The sequence below is a fragment of the Frankliniella occidentalis genome, unplaced genomic scaffold (assembly GCF_000697945.3).
Source record: "Frankliniella occidentalis isolate FOCC.00 unplaced genomic scaffold, Focc_3.1 Scaffold111, whole genome shotgun sequence".
Taxonomy (NCBI): Eukaryota; Metazoa; Arthropoda; class Insecta; order Thysanoptera; family Thripidae; genus Frankliniella; species Frankliniella occidentalis.
Window position 1 is genome coordinate 168,962 of NW_026267239.1, and position 16,311 is coordinate 185,272.

A 16,311-nucleotide genomic window follows, 5' to 3' on the forward strand; every position below is an offset into this window, starting at 1 on the left:
AAAGTATTTTATTGTGTCTAATACTAAACACAATTCTGAAAATTTCTGACATTAACACTGTCACCCACGCCTCATATCCTAGAGGAAGGTGAAAATTATATAATGGAAATTTAATTTGTTCTGACCCTGTTTTGCATGATCATGTCTTTCATTTTTTTAAAGAAATGTATGTTATTCTGCATGACACTGTGATGAATTTTCTTTTGAGGCATTTTGCATTTTATTGCTAGTTATTCTAAAATAAGACTGCTGAGGATAGATGTGTTGTGCTTTACAGAATCTTCATAAATGAGATACTGTTTGTGATACTGTTTATTAATACATCGTTAAGTTTTAAGTACAAAAAGAAGAGGTAGAAATGTTTTTAAAGATTCGATAACTTTCAGTTGCTTTCATATGACACTGCTCATTCTTCTTTTACCCCCTGAAGTTTTGATGGATGTTAAGTATATTTTGGATGAAGCATTATTAGGATTATTACCTTCATAGAATGTTCTTAAGACAAACCAATTCCAATTTTGAAACTGTCAAATAATGTCTTTTCTCTTACTTATAAAGTAGAGGATGAAATGGTTAGTTAATAATTGTGATATACAAATGTCATCTAAATGACTCATCCAACTTCTTGAGGACGAATGTTGATCCAGAATTCTTAAGTTTGCCTTTTGCTACCTACTTATTTCCAAAAATGTTATTAATCTAGTGCTGAATAGAAAGACCTGCCAACATTAAAAAATTTGTTCCATTTTCATAAAATTGCCGAGAATGTTTCAAACATCAACTGATATTGCATAATGATCTCTTTGTGTCAACAATTCTCCATGATTGCTCTCATTTTGTTATTATTTTTCATTAGGTATTCACAATTTTGCCACATTTTATTGAAACTTGGTGTTTCACACTGCATAAATTATTTCATTCAACTTTTTTGAGTCGTTATCTTTCAGAACCATCTAGTCAATTTCCTTTTATTAAATTACTAGAGTCTTAAGATTTTTTTTAAAATTAAGTAGAAGGTGTTTTTCCGGTTTTTCTCCTATATTGTATGTATACTTCATACAGCTGAGAGTAGAGACTTGTTGCATTGTTGTTGAATAGTGTGTTAATGTGGGTAAATGAACCTTATAGCATATTTTGCTTCTTTATCGTTCTTTATCTTTGTCTTGTCCAATAAAAATTAACAAAGAGCACTAAAAACTAAAACATATTTGGTGACTTCCCTTGCCCTACCCTGTAGCTAGGAGAGCCTGGCCGGTGGGCCTAGTACCTACTCCACTCCTCCCATTATCCCCGCTAGGAAAGACCCTTTTGAAGAAAATGACACAAAAGCAAATAAATCGTGTAAGGTCTGCACCTCCTACTCAACAGTTTTTGAAAACATTAAAGAATTAAGTTTTATAAGGTTGGCTGGGTTGCTGGGTTGACTGCTGCTGGGGGGGGAGGGGGGGGGGACGGTTCGGTCTACGGCGCGAATGATGTAAACAAACAATCTTGATATATGTTTTAAATTTCTTATTATGAAATGGCCTCATCGGGTAGTTACAACAACCCAAAGCCTGGAGTATTGTTTCATCAGCCCACCAAGGAATCGCCGATTGAACACGGAAATCGTCGAACGAAAAGCTTTAAAACTAAACTGTCAAAAGGCGAATCAAAGAAAACTTTGGTTAGGAACACAGAACTTACAGTTTACCCTACGGTCTACAAAACTGACGAACCTATTGTTGAAGATACACGGGATAAGAAGAAAGAAGCCGCTCCCCAGTCAGTATCCACTGGTTTGTACAAAACTAATTTATCTGCACCATGTCTCAACTCAGCTCTTCGCATTGTAAAAGAAATGAAACAAGCATCAAAGGCCAGACCATCAAATAGCCAATGTGCCAAGCTCATGGATGAGGGAAAAGTGAGTAATCTATTTCAAATTACAGTTGTAGAATGTCTGCCCAAGCCTATACTAATGACAATGTGTATTGCCTCCTTTCTATAGGTTTTGCAGCAAGTTAACTTTTTATATGAAGAACATCTTTATCATGATCTAGTAGCTTTAAATGTGTCAGATACTGATGTTGTTGAATCAAGTTCATCTCGAAATAGCAGCAGGTTTCGACCACGAGAGAAAGATAAAGAGCCAAAGCTCTCACAGTTTTTTACTCCCACTTTTTCAGAAGAGTATAAAATTCCAAGAAACCCTCCTCGTCGTGTTAAAACCTATCCATCTTCTAGTGGTAATTTTACAATATATCAACGCATGAGATCTTGGAATGTAGAATAATGGTGCAATATTGGATAAATTTTGATTACACTTTGTTTTAAATGCAACTGCAGTTGAGAAAAAAAGAAATTTATTGTTCTTAGCTTGGTCTTAAAATTATTGGCAATAATGTATAACATTACAGAGATGTAAATGAAACTAAACTCTAAAACTTAACAACAGCATTCAGTAATTGAATGTAACTTCCTAACTTTGGCTTGATAAAGAATAGACTATGTAAACAATGAACAAGATTGCTTAAAATTGAGTCTGGTGCATAAAAACAAATATAGGAAACACTTGCAGAACAACTTTTAATTGATTATCAAAAGTAAAAGAGCGCTACCCTCTCCGTTCATTATTCAGAATACTGCCTTCATTGAGTCTTCAATGACGCCATCATTTTAAAAAATAATGAATTTGTATTTTCCAATAATTTTTGGGGTTCTTCAAATTCAATCACCTAAATTTGTTAAAGTGAACAATCTAATGAGGCAATGTAATAAAAGTATTAAAATTCTTTCGATTTACATGTACTTTACTTACTTTTCCTGCATCCATGACTAGTACTCTATCACAATTTGTGATGGTGGAGAGGCGATGGGCAATTATGAGAACAGTGCTCATGTTAAACTCTTCCCATATTGTTGATTGAACAGCTGCCTCAGTTTCTGGATCAATTGATGCAGTTGCTTCATCGAAGACTATTACCTGCAATACATAATTCTGTAAGTTCATAACTAAGGGGATGAGAGGAAGAAGGAAAAACAGACTTTAGTATCATCTAGTCAACAAATTTACTTAGGAGTATGCATGTGTACCTTACTGCTTTTCAGGAGGGCTCTAGTCAGACAAAGAAGCTGACACTCCCCGTCTGACAAACCACTGGATCCACCTTTGACTGCAGTGTCCAACTTAAGAGGTAATGATCTGATTTTGTCTGCTAGTTTCGTTTTTTCCAACGCATCCCACAACTCCATATCATTCCTATTTTTTTTCCGATCTAAGTTGGACCTGAAAAGTGATGATTTGGCTTTAAAAGAATGGGCCATAAATCCTTCAATATCAAAGTACTCAAATTTTATTTTTTTATCACCTTATTGTTCCAGAAAAGACCACAGGATCTTGAGGTATGATAGAAATTTTATCTCTTAGGACTGTCAAATTAATGTCAGCAATATCCACACCATCCAATTTGATGTGTCCACTATTTATTTCCACAAGACGGAACAATGCAACAGTTAAGGAGCTCTTCCCAGATCCAGTGCGACCAACTATGCCTACACAAAATTTAAAAGTTCAAGGGAATAAATCTATCAGGTACAGTTAACAGTTGTCATGTCAATATAAGGCCATGACACAGTTCTCTCTCAATATGGTAAAATGGCATTAATCATCATTCAATACTTGCCAATTTTTTCTCCGGGAAGAACATTGAAAGAAACATTACATAGTGAGTTGGGCAAATTATTACGATAGTTCATGTTGACATTTTCAAAACTAATACGCCCTTGAGCTGGCCATGATGGCAAAGGTTTAGAACACGTTGGTTTCCCCTCTGTCAGTACATTTTCTATGTAGGTCAAAATACGTTCAACGGATATAAATCGCACTTCTGTTTCTGAGAAAAGTCTTGTAGTATACTGCAATATTCCACTCATATGCCAAGAGTAAGAGAGTGCAAGGCCTGCCATTGCTGGAGCTACATGACCATGCAAGATAACAACAAGAAAAGCTACTATGCTTAGGGTTAAAACTGAAAAATTAAAGAAAACAGTTTGTTAGTTTTAGACAAAAGAACAGACAAATGATCAAGTACTGCAAAACTGGGAAGGTTATCAACCTGCAAGTAAATTAATTCGAACTGCAAGCCACCTCATTCCTACATTCCATAAATAATTGCAAGTAGTATTCTCATCAAATAACTGGAAAAATCTGTTAGGGAGAGAAATTGAACAAAAACTTTAAACTTAAGAACCAACACGCAAGAGGCCACAAGATGAAACACTGTCGGAAATTCACACCATGCACTTTTTAAATCCTATTATACTAGATCACATAGGCAGATGTGTGGATGGATTGACCCATATTGTAGGGTACAATATTAACAACAATAGGTCATCAATAACAATAATGAGCAGTGACAAAAAGCAAGTCTACTGGCTATTATACAGTATGACAGCAACAAAAATGCATAGCCTGACCAACTCACAAAATATATATATACCACCTACCTTTGAATATATTCTCCCTCTTTGTTAAATGCACGGATTGTATTAAGCCCTTGTGCAGTTTCCAGCAAGTTGCTGAAGACAGGAGACCTTGTTGTATTTTCCAAACGTTTTAAGTCTCTTATCGCTTTCCTTTACAGTCAAATTAATAAGATATTAATCATCTTAAAATTTTACATAAGATAATAGATTCAGAATACTTTTAAAATTTATATACCTGAATATTCTACTCATAAAGTAGTATACTATACACAAGGGGATGAGAGCAACAAAAAACCAAGGAAAAACTACACAGACAATCAATATAGCAAAGGAAAGAATCCAGAAGTTCGAAATTAGGTTTTCAACAGTACCAGGAAGTCGTGAATCCACTTAAAAAAATAGAAAACAAAGAAAAGGTTAGATCTGAAAGCTTTACTCAGCAAAATAATAAAATATTTCATGAGAGGAGAACATTTATTGTCAATTCAGGAAATCACAAACCTTCATCCATGTCTCTAGAAAAGACATTTTGTAATCGGCCAATAGGATTGGATTCAAAAAACACCATTGGACCCCTACTGATTTTCTTAAATAGCTCATTGTGAAGAATGGAAGAGGCTCGTAGGGTCACCTGCAATGTTGATCCGTATATAATAATGCAAAGCAGTTATTTATCATTTACAACTTTTCTACAACTTTTCTGTGAACTTATTATTATTGTTGTAATATAATCAATGATGATTCATCATGAGGCAGTATTACAAGAGCAATAGTTTACCTTAGTAAACACCAGGCATCTTAGACCACATGTCAAGATAATTAATCCAATAGTAGATGCATAAACTGTTTGATAAAATTCATAATATGGATTATCCCCTAGATTGGAACTGAGGACTGCTGTATCGTTGACTAGGAGAGTATAATTCTGGTTTGCAAAGCGGAGGAAAATAAGATAGAATAATTAATGATAAGTGCACCCTCATGGACTTATTTGTGATAACTCACCCCGCCTCCAGCCTTAATCCATGTTGCAAGCCACCAAGAACTGAAGGCTGTACTTCCAATATTCGCAAGAAACACACAAAGCACCAAGAATGTGGTAAAATAGCCGCCTCCTGCAGATATATACTGACAATATGTATCAATTTTTAAACTGCCCAAATTTGATGGTTCAGGAACAAGTAGACTTTCTCCCATGTTCCGTTTTTCTGTATCTTTCTTTTCATCTTTTGACTCTCCTTCTTTGCAGTTATTGACTACAGCATTTGTATTTGGTGTGGATGAAGAGGCCTCACAAGTTGTACTTTTCACCTGTTTGACCATAGATGCATATTCTTTGTCCAACTTCAATAGTTCTTCATGTGTTCCCCGCTCAATTATGCATCCATCTCTCAAGAAATACACTTCATTGCAATGGTGTAGGTATTGAACTTGATGGCAAACTAAAACAACTGTTTTTTCTCGTAATTCTTTTTTGAAGTAATTCTCAAAGATATGATTTGCCACGTTAACATCAACGGCACTTAATGGGTCATCTAGCAAATATATGTCTCTATAAATTGAGAGAGGGAAATAAATATTGAAACGAGTTCATGAAAGGTAAGCAAAGTTTTTGGTAACGCAGAGGTTGTCTCAAAACCATACCTGTTAGCATACAGAGCCCTGGCTAGAGCAATACGTTGCTTCTGCCCACCAGATAAATTTATTCCCCTCTCTCCTATTTCAGTAAGATCACCACCAGGAAATTGGTTCAGATCTTCATTCAAAGCACAACTGTTGATGACAGTGTAGTACCTAGAAGTATTATGGTCATAATTACCACTGCACTAAACACGACATATTCAAAATGTAGAGGTTATTCAAAAAGATCAGTTTCTTACCGGGTGCTAACAAAAGGTTCTCCAAAAAGGATATTTTCACGAAGTGTTCCATTGGTTATCCAAGCTTGTTGACTTACATAGGCGCATGAACCATCTTTAGCAAACTGGCCATCTATTAGTCTCATCTGACCAAGAATTGCTCGCATCAGGGAAGTCTTGCCAGAACCAACAGGACCACAAATACCTACCATTTGACCCTAAGGAAACAAAATAATAAAGACTTCAAAGAGCTGCTACAAACTAAGTAAAATTTTGAAAATATTTCACCAAAAGCCTACTTTTGTTACACTAAAATTGATTCCCTGAAGGACAGGCTGAAGATGACATGTTACATTTCCATTCAACTTTTCCCTTTCTTCAGTAGCTGTTTCAAGACTGGAAAAGTAAAATAAGAAAAGACTGTTACTCGTTGTGAAAACACAAGTGTCCTTGCCCTTGATAAATCTACTTACTCTGATTTTCGGAGGTGCTGTTTAATTATCTTTCCGCTCTTATTTCCTTGGCCTTCAGAAAATAAAGGGTGCCAGCTTGGGCTTCTACAAAAAGAAGCTCCACCAATTGAAATTGCTTGACTTCTATCGATAGGTCTCTGAATTCTGAGTGGGATTTCTTCCACAAGCAAACATTTCTAAAACAGACAATGCAAAGATTTCATTGTTTTTCATGGAAAATTGAATAAATTTGTACATTTTTGATTAAAGTTAAATCAAAGAAACAATAAGAACAGTCATGAAAGCACAGAAAAGAAAAGAAAGCTTACTGAAAAACTACACATATCAACATGCACCAAATCACAACATTTAAAAAGAAATTGAAAAAATTAATACAGGTATTAAAGCAGGGGAAGTGCTTATGATCTTTTTTGTTTTTTAAAAGCAAAAGTATTGACAAGCAGGTATTATATCATGGTCTTGAAAAAATATGAATGAATGATCACTAAACTCTCTCTAGGGGCACACATTACTGTGTCATTTTTTCCCTATCACAATATTCCAAATTTTAAGACATCTTGAAATTAGCTATTCTGTTTTAAATATCAGCATCATGGCTACACAAAATGAACAGCAGACATTTTTATATGGAATATAGTTCACAATGATGTAAGTCACCTGCATTCTTTTAAGACCCACATCCGCCTCTATGTAATTGCTTAATGCAATTTGAGTAATATTCACAAAGTTCCGAGCCTGCTCAACCATTACAGTGACAAATGGGAAGGCCTGAAAAGACAAATTACTTTAAAACCTTGGTAATTTCTACAAAAAATTGAAATGTCTAGCAGCTTTTAATGTTAACTTGCGACTATGAACAAGAGGGGGCTCTAGATCACAGACTAATGATTATCAACAAGGCAGTCTCTGACTATAATGACTAGAAAGAAAAGCAAATGTGTGTGTGTAATAAAATGTTTCTAAACCTACATGAGGTTATATCTAGCAATATAAAACAATAATTAGTGAGCAATGTTCTTATCATGCAGATTTATAACATGCAGGCAGTCCCCAACCCAACCCCGACCCCCTCAAAAAAAAAATCTGCAGATGACACAAAAGTAAATATGATAACAAAAAAAAAAGAAGCTTCCTTACAGAGCTGAAGTTTGAAGAATGACACAGTAGAACGCTAATCATTTTTCTGAAAAAAACAGTGAGTGTGGAGCATAAGTTTTCCAGTCTAGGTTAAACAGGAGTTAAGATAACTTCCAGGATTAGCCCCATTGAATCAATTTCCGAAAAGTGTACTTAAGTGATTTGTGCATGGCAGATACTGAAGCCCAAATCACCAATTCAAATTAGATAATGTTTTAAGACCTCATGCAACCCACATTAAAAAGTATTTGATACAAATTTAGTTCCGTGCACCAATTTTAGACATTGCCGCATGAGCTATTGTTAGATCTAAAACTGGTGGTTTATTTGGAGAAGAATTGTGACCTGTATTCTTTTAAGTCCAATTATGGCATCATGATATGCTGTTAAACTCATTTGAACAGAACGCACAACATCCCGGATAGAGTTTGAATACACTGCTTGGACAGAAAATGCCTGTAATGATAATCATCATGTATGAGATAAGAATTTGCTGAGGAAAACTCCCTTAAGTTCTCTGCGTCAACTTCTTTTAGCAAAGTCAGCGTACTTTCAGATATACTGTATCAGTTGCATAATGACTCAACAAAACTAGCAAACAGAGGAGTATAACATACCTGTGCTGCAGAGAGTGTGTTACCTGAACCTAAATGGGATAAAAATGAAACAATGGAAGACATAATGGGAACTGTTGGTGCTAGTGATGATCCAAAACTTGACAAATATGAGGTCTTTTGAATGTAGCCTTGTTCCTTGGAGCGAATACCTTAAAAAGAGAACAGAAATACAGTATAACTAAAGAAATTCATCATATTTAGTCAGAGCAAAATAGCTATTTAGTTTACAGTCAATTTCATCCTTTAAGTCTCCTTCCCATGCATTCATTTTTACAGTTTTAATGTGGGTAAGTATTTCATTCATTAGATTGATACGTTGGTCAGCAGCTTGCACGGTTTTCCTTCTTAATTTAGAGCATAGCCAGGATATGAAATACTGAAAGGAATAAAATGCAATGTAAATATTTAAAACAGATTTCATTTTAACAAATTACTCCTATATGCCCACCTGCACTGGATAAAAGGCTATAAACACAAGAATTCCACTGAGTGCCCAGGGACTAAGTGTACATAAAACATATGCAACTCCAGTAATTAATACCATTGGCCCTCCAATAATCATAGGACCAAAAACAATCATATCAAAAATTCGTTGTGAATCATTTGCAAAAATATTAAGTAGCTGGGGGAAAATTAATCAGATGAGTAAAAAACACTGTATCCATATTGAATGATCTCATGCCATGATTTGATTGACTTACTTGACCCATGGAGTTTTCATCAAAGGAGTTCAGTCTTAAAATTTTTTTGTACATTAAGGCCAGACATGCCACACGCAGCCTTACAGCAGTTCTAAATGATAAAACAAATCTCCAGGTGAAGAATATTAGTCTTAAGAACTCACAGAGACCCAAAGAAAATGCCAAAATTAAACCTGTCTCTGTGTTTGAATTACTGTCTTCCGAAAATTCCAACAATTTTCTCATAAAAATCATCTGTAAAATAAACAAATATTAAGTTTAGTGCCTGGCTTTCCCTCACAATGCCTCAACACCTTCAGTATTGAACACAATATATAATTAAGTACTCACCGGCGTCAAAAATCCCAAGATACTACTAATTGTAAATATCAACCAGTCAACAATAACACGAGTTTTCACAAAGCGCCACACAGCTCGAGGTAATGATGCTCCGCTTGGCCCAAATTTCCTAATTTCTTCTTGCCACAGCATTTCCAGTCTGTTGAACAACAAAAAATACTTCATTAAAAAGTTAAGTTAGTCTAAGAAATTCCTTGAATAAACAATGAATACCTCTGCACATTGTAGTCACATGAATCGAGAGGAGAGCCACGGGGAATATCACCACTGACTAGACCTTTCCTATGGGCCTTGTACATCAACTTTGAAATCCATGATGAAAACACAAATGATAACAGACCTGCCTGATCAACTTGAATGGTATCTTTCTTTTCCCTAAAAGTAAAATGTTGAAAGCTTTTAAGGTAAATCAGAGAAATTGTGATACAATTCCGAATTGCAAGGAGCACAACTAACGTTGCTTTCCGGCGCACAGGAATCAAGCTCCTCAGAGCCTGGTTATAGCGTTCCATTCCTTGGTCTGCAATGTAGGGAGCTGATGAGCGGATGTAAATTCTTGGGGATTGAGGAGGAAGGTAACCATCACCTAAATCAACATCAAGAAATCTAAAAGCAGGAAAAAGAGTTAATGAGGATCATCCAAATATAGAACTGGAAATTGAAGATATTCTATACTTGTCTAACCCATCTTCAGGATCTGCTTCATAATTGACAATCTCAGGGCTCAAATCCTTTGCCATGTTTGGTGAGGAGATAAACGAGCTGGCTTGAGCCTCTGCTGCGTCAGGCATCTCAGGCATCTTCTATTCTCCCTCGGCGCGGCGCTTGATAATAGACACTTTCTGTCAGGCAAACGAGATCAGTGGTTCCAAAACCTCAAACCTCCCGTAGAGTTTTAATCGGAAGGCTTTGACAGGCATGGATTAAACCTGCAATAGATTAAATACCCAGTAATAACATTTTGGCCATATGAAAAAGTAAACAAACAGTACGCAACAGGTTATATGGGGTTACGGGACCGATGTCAAGGGATGTCAATGACCGCACTACTCCAGTGAAAGAGATTTTCCACTTAAAGCAGATAAACGCAAGGGTATGCTTTGTAAGATAACCTACTTTAAGGATTCTTACATTTCTCGAAAATGTTACCATGAACGAATAAAGTAGTAAACCATTGAGTCAAAGAATTAAAAGGTGAATGGAACACGGATTAACGTATACATGAACGGGAATTCCGGAAATGTGTCAGCACGCCGACACCTTTTTCAAGCCGACACACTTCTTCCAAGCAAGAGAGATAAAGTTATCTGAATAATTACTGTGCCAACGGATCATGAAAGTGATAAGAGGCAACACTTCAAGCTACAACGAGTAAACTAAGAATTAAGGAAAGAGAAAGCAGTAACTCAAACTTGCAGAAGCTGTATCAACGAACAAGGAACAGACCATAGTTTAAGACCTAGACTATGCAACTGCGTGCCACGACGTGCTTGACGTGCAATAAGACGAGCCTCTAGAGTTATTTTCAGAAAATATTTTGTCATAGTTCGGCTGCCTTCTGCCTGTCCTTGATTTTTCAATGCTTGATTTACTCCGGGATTTTAAACTTTACCGCTCAAACCCTCCAAGACAGGCTGTTTAACACCAACTTTTTTGAAACGCAAAACACTTTGCAAGAGCTGTACACACACTGCTTTGTCTAAGAGATGAAAAAAGTAATTTTTCTTTCATTTTAATTTATTTTTGGATAGCAAATAAACCCTGACGAAAGTATTACAACCTTGGTTCTGCTGGGTCACCGCAAGGTTGGCCAAAACTCGCGCGACCGATTTGGAGGTTACGGTTCCCGTTAGGCACCAAATGTAAACAAATACAGGTTACCATGAACAAAAAGAAGCCCAAGACAGATGCTACCTGTAAACGTTCCAAAAATGAAGTTGTAAGAGCGGCGTTAGGGTCCTATCTGAAGCGTCGGAATTACACTGTGAGTATCTTTGTCTGGTTCTTGGTTCCTGTTTCATGACATGTTTAGGTTAGTCGTACCGTCGATGTTTGTCATTTTTGGCTTGAATGATGTGAATGATCAATCACAGCGGGGTATGTATCGTTTTAAGAAATTCCACAATTTCAAGTGTGCACACCGACTTAAGTGTGCAACCGTGTTGCCAATGATAAAGTTATTTGTAAGTAGATGAAATCAACACATCAGTTTGGAAATTTGGTACAACATGATGTGCAGAGTATCACTTATTGGAATTGATTATTAAACATTTCGAATTTATCTGTTTCGTTAACCTTGCCCCTCAAAGTTGTTTGTCAAGCTCATTGCGCTTTTCTTAACGATTTTCTGATCTTTCAATGATTGGTGGCTTACTTTTTCATTTGTGTTAATACTTTATGGTTTTCTATTTTTTCCAGATATCAGAGACCTTCAGACATGCAGAGGGAGATTCTGCATTGTCTCACGTTCAGGACACTAATCCTAGAATGGAAGTTCCAATGTCACTTAGTAGAGAACAGATGGCACTCACAACTGCAATAGAAAATGATGCCACTAGAAATAACTCCATTTTATATAGTTGCATTAACAGTGATTCATCCCAAGTAGACCAACAGTTCAATAAGTAGGTCCATCTTTTGTATTATTGTTTTGATTAACTACTTTTTTGGTTGTATTAAATATTTTTATCCTTCTAATTTTTCCAGATTCAAGACGTGGGTCAATGACTTGGCAGCAGTTGATTGTCGAGTTGAGCTGTCTTGTTTGATCATTCCTTTATTTTGTCATATGTATCTAGAAATGTTGCAAGGAGGGAATCGACAACTAGCACCCAAATTTCTAAAACGCTACCAGCACACATTAATTTCTGAAAATTGTACTGTTGGTAGGGTAACTGAAGTTCTTGAAGAACTTTCTTACATTACATGTACCCAGGACATCAATACAAGACCAATTGTGAAGGCTTTTAGGTTTGTTTGTGATTTCATATGTAGTACTTTTATAGTAAATGCCATTTTTAATTTGCTAATCCAATAACTTTCTTTAGATCATGTAAATATCAATGTCAACTATCAGCAAAAAGTTTGGCAAGTTTAAAAAAGTATTTAGCTGTACAAGGCCATGTGGTATTATTTCAAGTGAGTTAACTTTAATTTCATCTATTGCTCAGTCTTAAAAATCTCTGATAAAAGTAGCAACAAAAAAAAAAAATATAATAAAAAAAAAAAAATACCACAAGAACCGTTTAATTTAATTTCTGTGTTATGTTACAGGCTCTTCAGACATGGTTTGATCTTGAGATACCATCAACATCAACTGACCTGTCTAGATTAGAAGAAGATGATGATGACAAGACTGAATTTACTGACAAAAAGGATCTGAGGAATGATGAAAATACTGACAAAAGTAGTAAAGAATTTCCTGTAAGTTTGAAGTTAAGCATATAATTTTAATAGTATCTAATATCCAAATGTGTGATAGTCTGTTTTCATTAAATTCTAATGTTTCCTTTTAATTTTCAGATAACAGAAGGGCCAGTTGATCTGGAAGAAGGGTTACGGCAATTGCAAGAGGCTGTACGGCTGTTAGAAGAAGAGCCTATTACAGCAACTCCTCTTTTATTGTACACCATAGTAAATACGGATTGCAAGTAAGTTTACCTTCTACCTAAATCATCTAAATTTGATCTTCATTTGTCTATCTAATTTCCCATCCCGTCCCCTTTATTCTCAGTATTACATGTGCAAGACTCAGTCAGTCCCAGAGAGTGTTGGTTGCTGGGTGTGTTACATCAGAAGTGAGAGTCTATCCCATTCCTGGTAGCCGTAGCCTTGGGTATGAGTGTCCCATTATTAACAATCCAACTGCCCATATCAATCTTGCCTGTGATGAAGTTTTACCTCCTCGAAAAATTCAACGAATTGGGTAATTTTACTTTACTATTATAATTATCATGATGTGTTTTTTACCTACCCCACTGGTCTATTTGTACCTCTAATTTGATGTTAATGTTCCAGCTTTGAAGACTCAAATTATGAATCTCTTCGGGGACACAGTGATGCTGTACATGACGTTGCCTTTGTGCCAGAGGCCAACACTGTCATATCAGTCTCTGCTGATTGCACTATGAGAGCGTGGGACATGCAAGACTTCTCTAATGCTGCAATTTACAGGTATCATATCACAAGACATTTAATTAGTACTTCAAATCTCTCATTACTGAAATATCATGAGATACAGCTCTGTATTTTGCTTTTTTAGAGGGCACAATTACCCAATCTATAGTGTGGATGTAAGTGCTTGGAGTGTGTACTTAGCAACAGCCTCACATGACCGTACTGCCCGTCTCTGGTCTCTAGATAGGACTTTTTGCCTAAGAATTTTTGCTGGTCATCAGCAAGAAGTTAATGTAAGTGAACAATCACTTGAACTTTTTAAATTCCCTTCTACTCTAAACTTGTTTCTGATTAATTTACTAGTCCAATTGACAACATTTACAATTTATTATTTCAGGTTGTCAAGTTTCATCCTAATGGGAGTTACTTAGCCACTGCTTCAGCAGACAAGACTGTTAGATTATGGTCCATCGTGGATGGAAAAATGGTCAGAGTATTCCCAGGACATAAAGGAAGTGTACATGCTTTAGCATTTAGTGAAAATGGAAAGTTTATAGCTTCAGCAGGTCTGTTAATTCCTCTTCAGTGCCGTAGTTGTTTGTTGAACGGCTTTTGAGAATAGGACTGATAAGTTTTCCTTTTGCTGTTCCCAGGGGATGACAAGCGTATCAAGGTTTGGGATCTGGCTGAAGGCACTGTAATCGCGGACCTCAAAGGTCATACAGATCCAGTTGTTGGATTGCAATGGATCCCAGGTTGTGATGGTATTGCCTCTTTTAGTACCGACACTGTGGTGCGGACTTGGGGGTTAAATAGCACCCTAGGGTAAGTGTCTTTTGAATTGTTCAATTTTCCTTTCTTTGTATTTGTGTTTGTCCTCTACCAAATTCTTTTCTTTCATCAGGACTGAAGCATACACCACAGATATTCTTGAGTGTGACACAGGCTGCTCCAGTTTACTGAACCTTCAATACAGTCATCGCAACAGTATCTCATGCATAGGGTGCCTTTGACGCGGAACCTTGTTTTCCTATTTATTCTGAGTTGTATGTTTTCTTTATTTTTTTGATCATGTCTGCATCTGTATGTGTTGAGATTAGGTTGCGGAAGGTGGTACCATACATAGTTTGTCACATTTTTTTTTTAATTCAATAGTTTTTATTTTGTGATGAGAGTTGCATGACATCATACTTTAGTGATGTTATGCATTTTCTTTCTTGACTCAACCAGAAAAAATGGGTTATTTTTTGAGTTTCCCCAAGTGTTTCAAAACAGTACAATTTTTCCCTTCTTCTGCTGTAGTTAATTGTATTTTCCTTTATGTACAAGTACCTGCCCCTACAGTCTTTACTAATTTTGCTGAAAAAAAAAGAGTTAATCTCACCCTGTGATATAATAGCTCTCTTACCTAGTAAGGTCATTGCATTGTTTTCCAATCTGGAGTTTATAGTTATATTCATGGTGAGAATTGGGAAAGGATATAGATGGAGAGATTTACTTACAGTGGCTTCTGAGTGTAGTGGAAATATTTTATTTAGAATCAAAGAACAATTAAATCATCCTCTATCCTAAAAATGAAATTTGTTGAAAAAAATGTTATACCGGTATTTTAAATTTTAAGTATTGCAACATTTTATTATGTTGAAATCAGCCAGGAACTGATGCAATGCTTAGAGTATAGAGGTGCTATATGTTTGCAATAATATCCCCCTCCTTTATATTTCTGAACCGCTTGCTCAACTGCGTCATATACGTAAAATTTTCTTATCAACAGAGCATGGTTTAAATTTGTGTGTTTTGTCTTTGTGTTATTAGATTGTGATATGTCTTTTCTTGTAAGTCTAGTAAGTTATAAAGTTTCCTGTACTATGTCTGACTCAACTTCGGTACTTATAAAAGCAGAGCTCCAAGCTCAAAAAGGAAGTAGGTGACTATGTGAGATAAGAGTTGCGCTCTGTTCAAAGACTTCAACTGCATCTATCCATTTTCAAACTGTAGGCCTCATACATTAACTATAATCTAAAGTGATTAACTTGTGTTGAGCATTGTAAATTTTATTTATATAACTTGATCCAGTTCAACAACTGAAACAACACATTCTGAAAAGAAAAAAAAAAGACATCCATTTTCAAAATTACATTAAATTGTTAATGCAATAACATCTCTAATTCCTTTTCCAACTCATCATACTCGTGGTAAAAACACACAAAAAACAACAAGCAATTGGGCGTTACGGAAATGTTGTTTCCATAACTTATCATTCCTTTTCAAAAAATTTCAAACACTATTCTAAGTATTTGGGAACCTAATATGTGTCAATTCATGAACTCATAAACTATTAGAAATATTGCTCAGTGTGTGAAGTTCAAGTTTTTCAACTATCCATCCCTCTACTTCCATTCATGAATATTTATGAGTACTTATCATAATGGATTATCAACATACTGTGGCCTATTGCCAAAAGCCCCTTTACTTCTTAACAGGTACAAATACATTCAAGTAAAAATAGGACGGATAGACTTGAAAATACTGTGTGAGTGAAGCAAGGATGACCTTTAATCACAATAAAGCAGGAAGAATATTTCTGACAGATCATCTTGGG

At 35.8% G+C, this 16,311-nt stretch overlaps 3 protein-coding genes across 9 annotated transcripts; 2 read left to right on the forward strand and 1 right to left on the reverse strand.

The window, feature by feature from the left end:
• Positions 1–1,458: 1,458 nt before the first annotated feature.
• On the forward strand, positions 1,459–2,780 carry LOC113203108 (uncharacterized). Its single transcript, XM_026417616.2, has 2 exons — positions 1,459–1,906; positions 1,991–2,780. The coding sequence occupies exons 1-2, from the start codon at positions 1,523–1,525 to the stop codon at positions 2,273–2,275; spliced, it is 669 nt and encodes a 222-aa protein (XP_026273401.1). The 5' UTR covers positions 1,459–1,522; the 3' UTR covers positions 2,276–2,780.
• On the reverse strand, positions 2,329–10,887 carry LOC113203105 (ATP-binding cassette sub-family C member 5). Of its 6 annotated transcripts, none has more exons than XM_026417605.2 (26): positions 10,725–10,887; positions 10,278–10,522; positions 10,050–10,199; positions 9,807–9,968; positions 9,585–9,732; positions 9,255–9,488; positions 9,002–9,175; positions 8,782–8,929; positions 8,554–8,702; positions 8,282–8,392; positions 7,457–7,567; positions 6,800–6,975; positions 6,626–6,722; positions 6,348–6,544; positions 6,112–6,261; positions 5,473–6,019; positions 5,246–5,392; positions 4,969–5,098; positions 4,703–4,856; positions 4,489–4,617; positions 4,098–4,189; positions 3,666–4,010; positions 3,351–3,534; positions 3,076–3,268; positions 2,801–2,965; positions 2,329–2,717 (listed from the first exon to the last, which is right to left on the reverse strand). In XM_026417605.2, the coding sequence occupies exons 2-26, from the start codon at positions 10,391–10,393 to the stop codon at positions 2,631–2,633; spliced, it is 4,296 nt and encodes a 1,431-aa protein (XP_026273390.1). In that variant the 5' UTR covers positions 10,394–10,522; positions 10,725–10,887; the 3' UTR covers positions 2,329–2,630. The 6 variants fall into 6 exon arrangements, with proteins under 6 accessions (XP_026273390.1, XP_026273392.1, XP_026273391.1 ...); XM_026417607.2 differs by having other exon boundaries at positions 10,710–10,880; XM_026417606.2 differs by lacking the exon at positions 10,725–10,887 and adding an exon at positions 10,591–10,693.
• A 171-nt stretch (positions 10,888–11,058) lies between these two features.
• Positions 11,059–16,056, forward strand: LOC113203120 (TAF5-like RNA polymerase II p300/CBP-associated factor-associated factor 65 kDa subunit 5L). 2 transcript variants are annotated; one of them, XM_052270108.1, is made up of 12 exons: positions 11,059–11,577; positions 12,012–12,217; positions 12,300–12,563; positions 12,641–12,731; positions 12,867–13,016; positions 13,116–13,243; positions 13,327–13,518; positions 13,611–13,766; positions 13,855–14,002; positions 14,107–14,275; positions 14,363–14,534; positions 14,614–16,056. In XM_052270108.1, the coding sequence occupies exons 1-12, from the start codon at positions 11,476–11,478 to the stop codon at positions 14,720–14,722; spliced, it is 1,887 nt and encodes a 628-aa protein (XP_052126068.1). In that variant the 5' UTR covers positions 11,059–11,475; the 3' UTR covers positions 14,723–16,056. The 2 variants fall into 2 exon arrangements, with proteins under 2 accessions (XP_052126068.1, XP_052126069.1); XM_052270109.1 differs by lacking the exon at positions 11,059–11,577 and adding an exon at positions 11,658–11,690.
• The last annotated feature ends 255 nt before the right edge of the window (positions 16,057–16,311 follow it).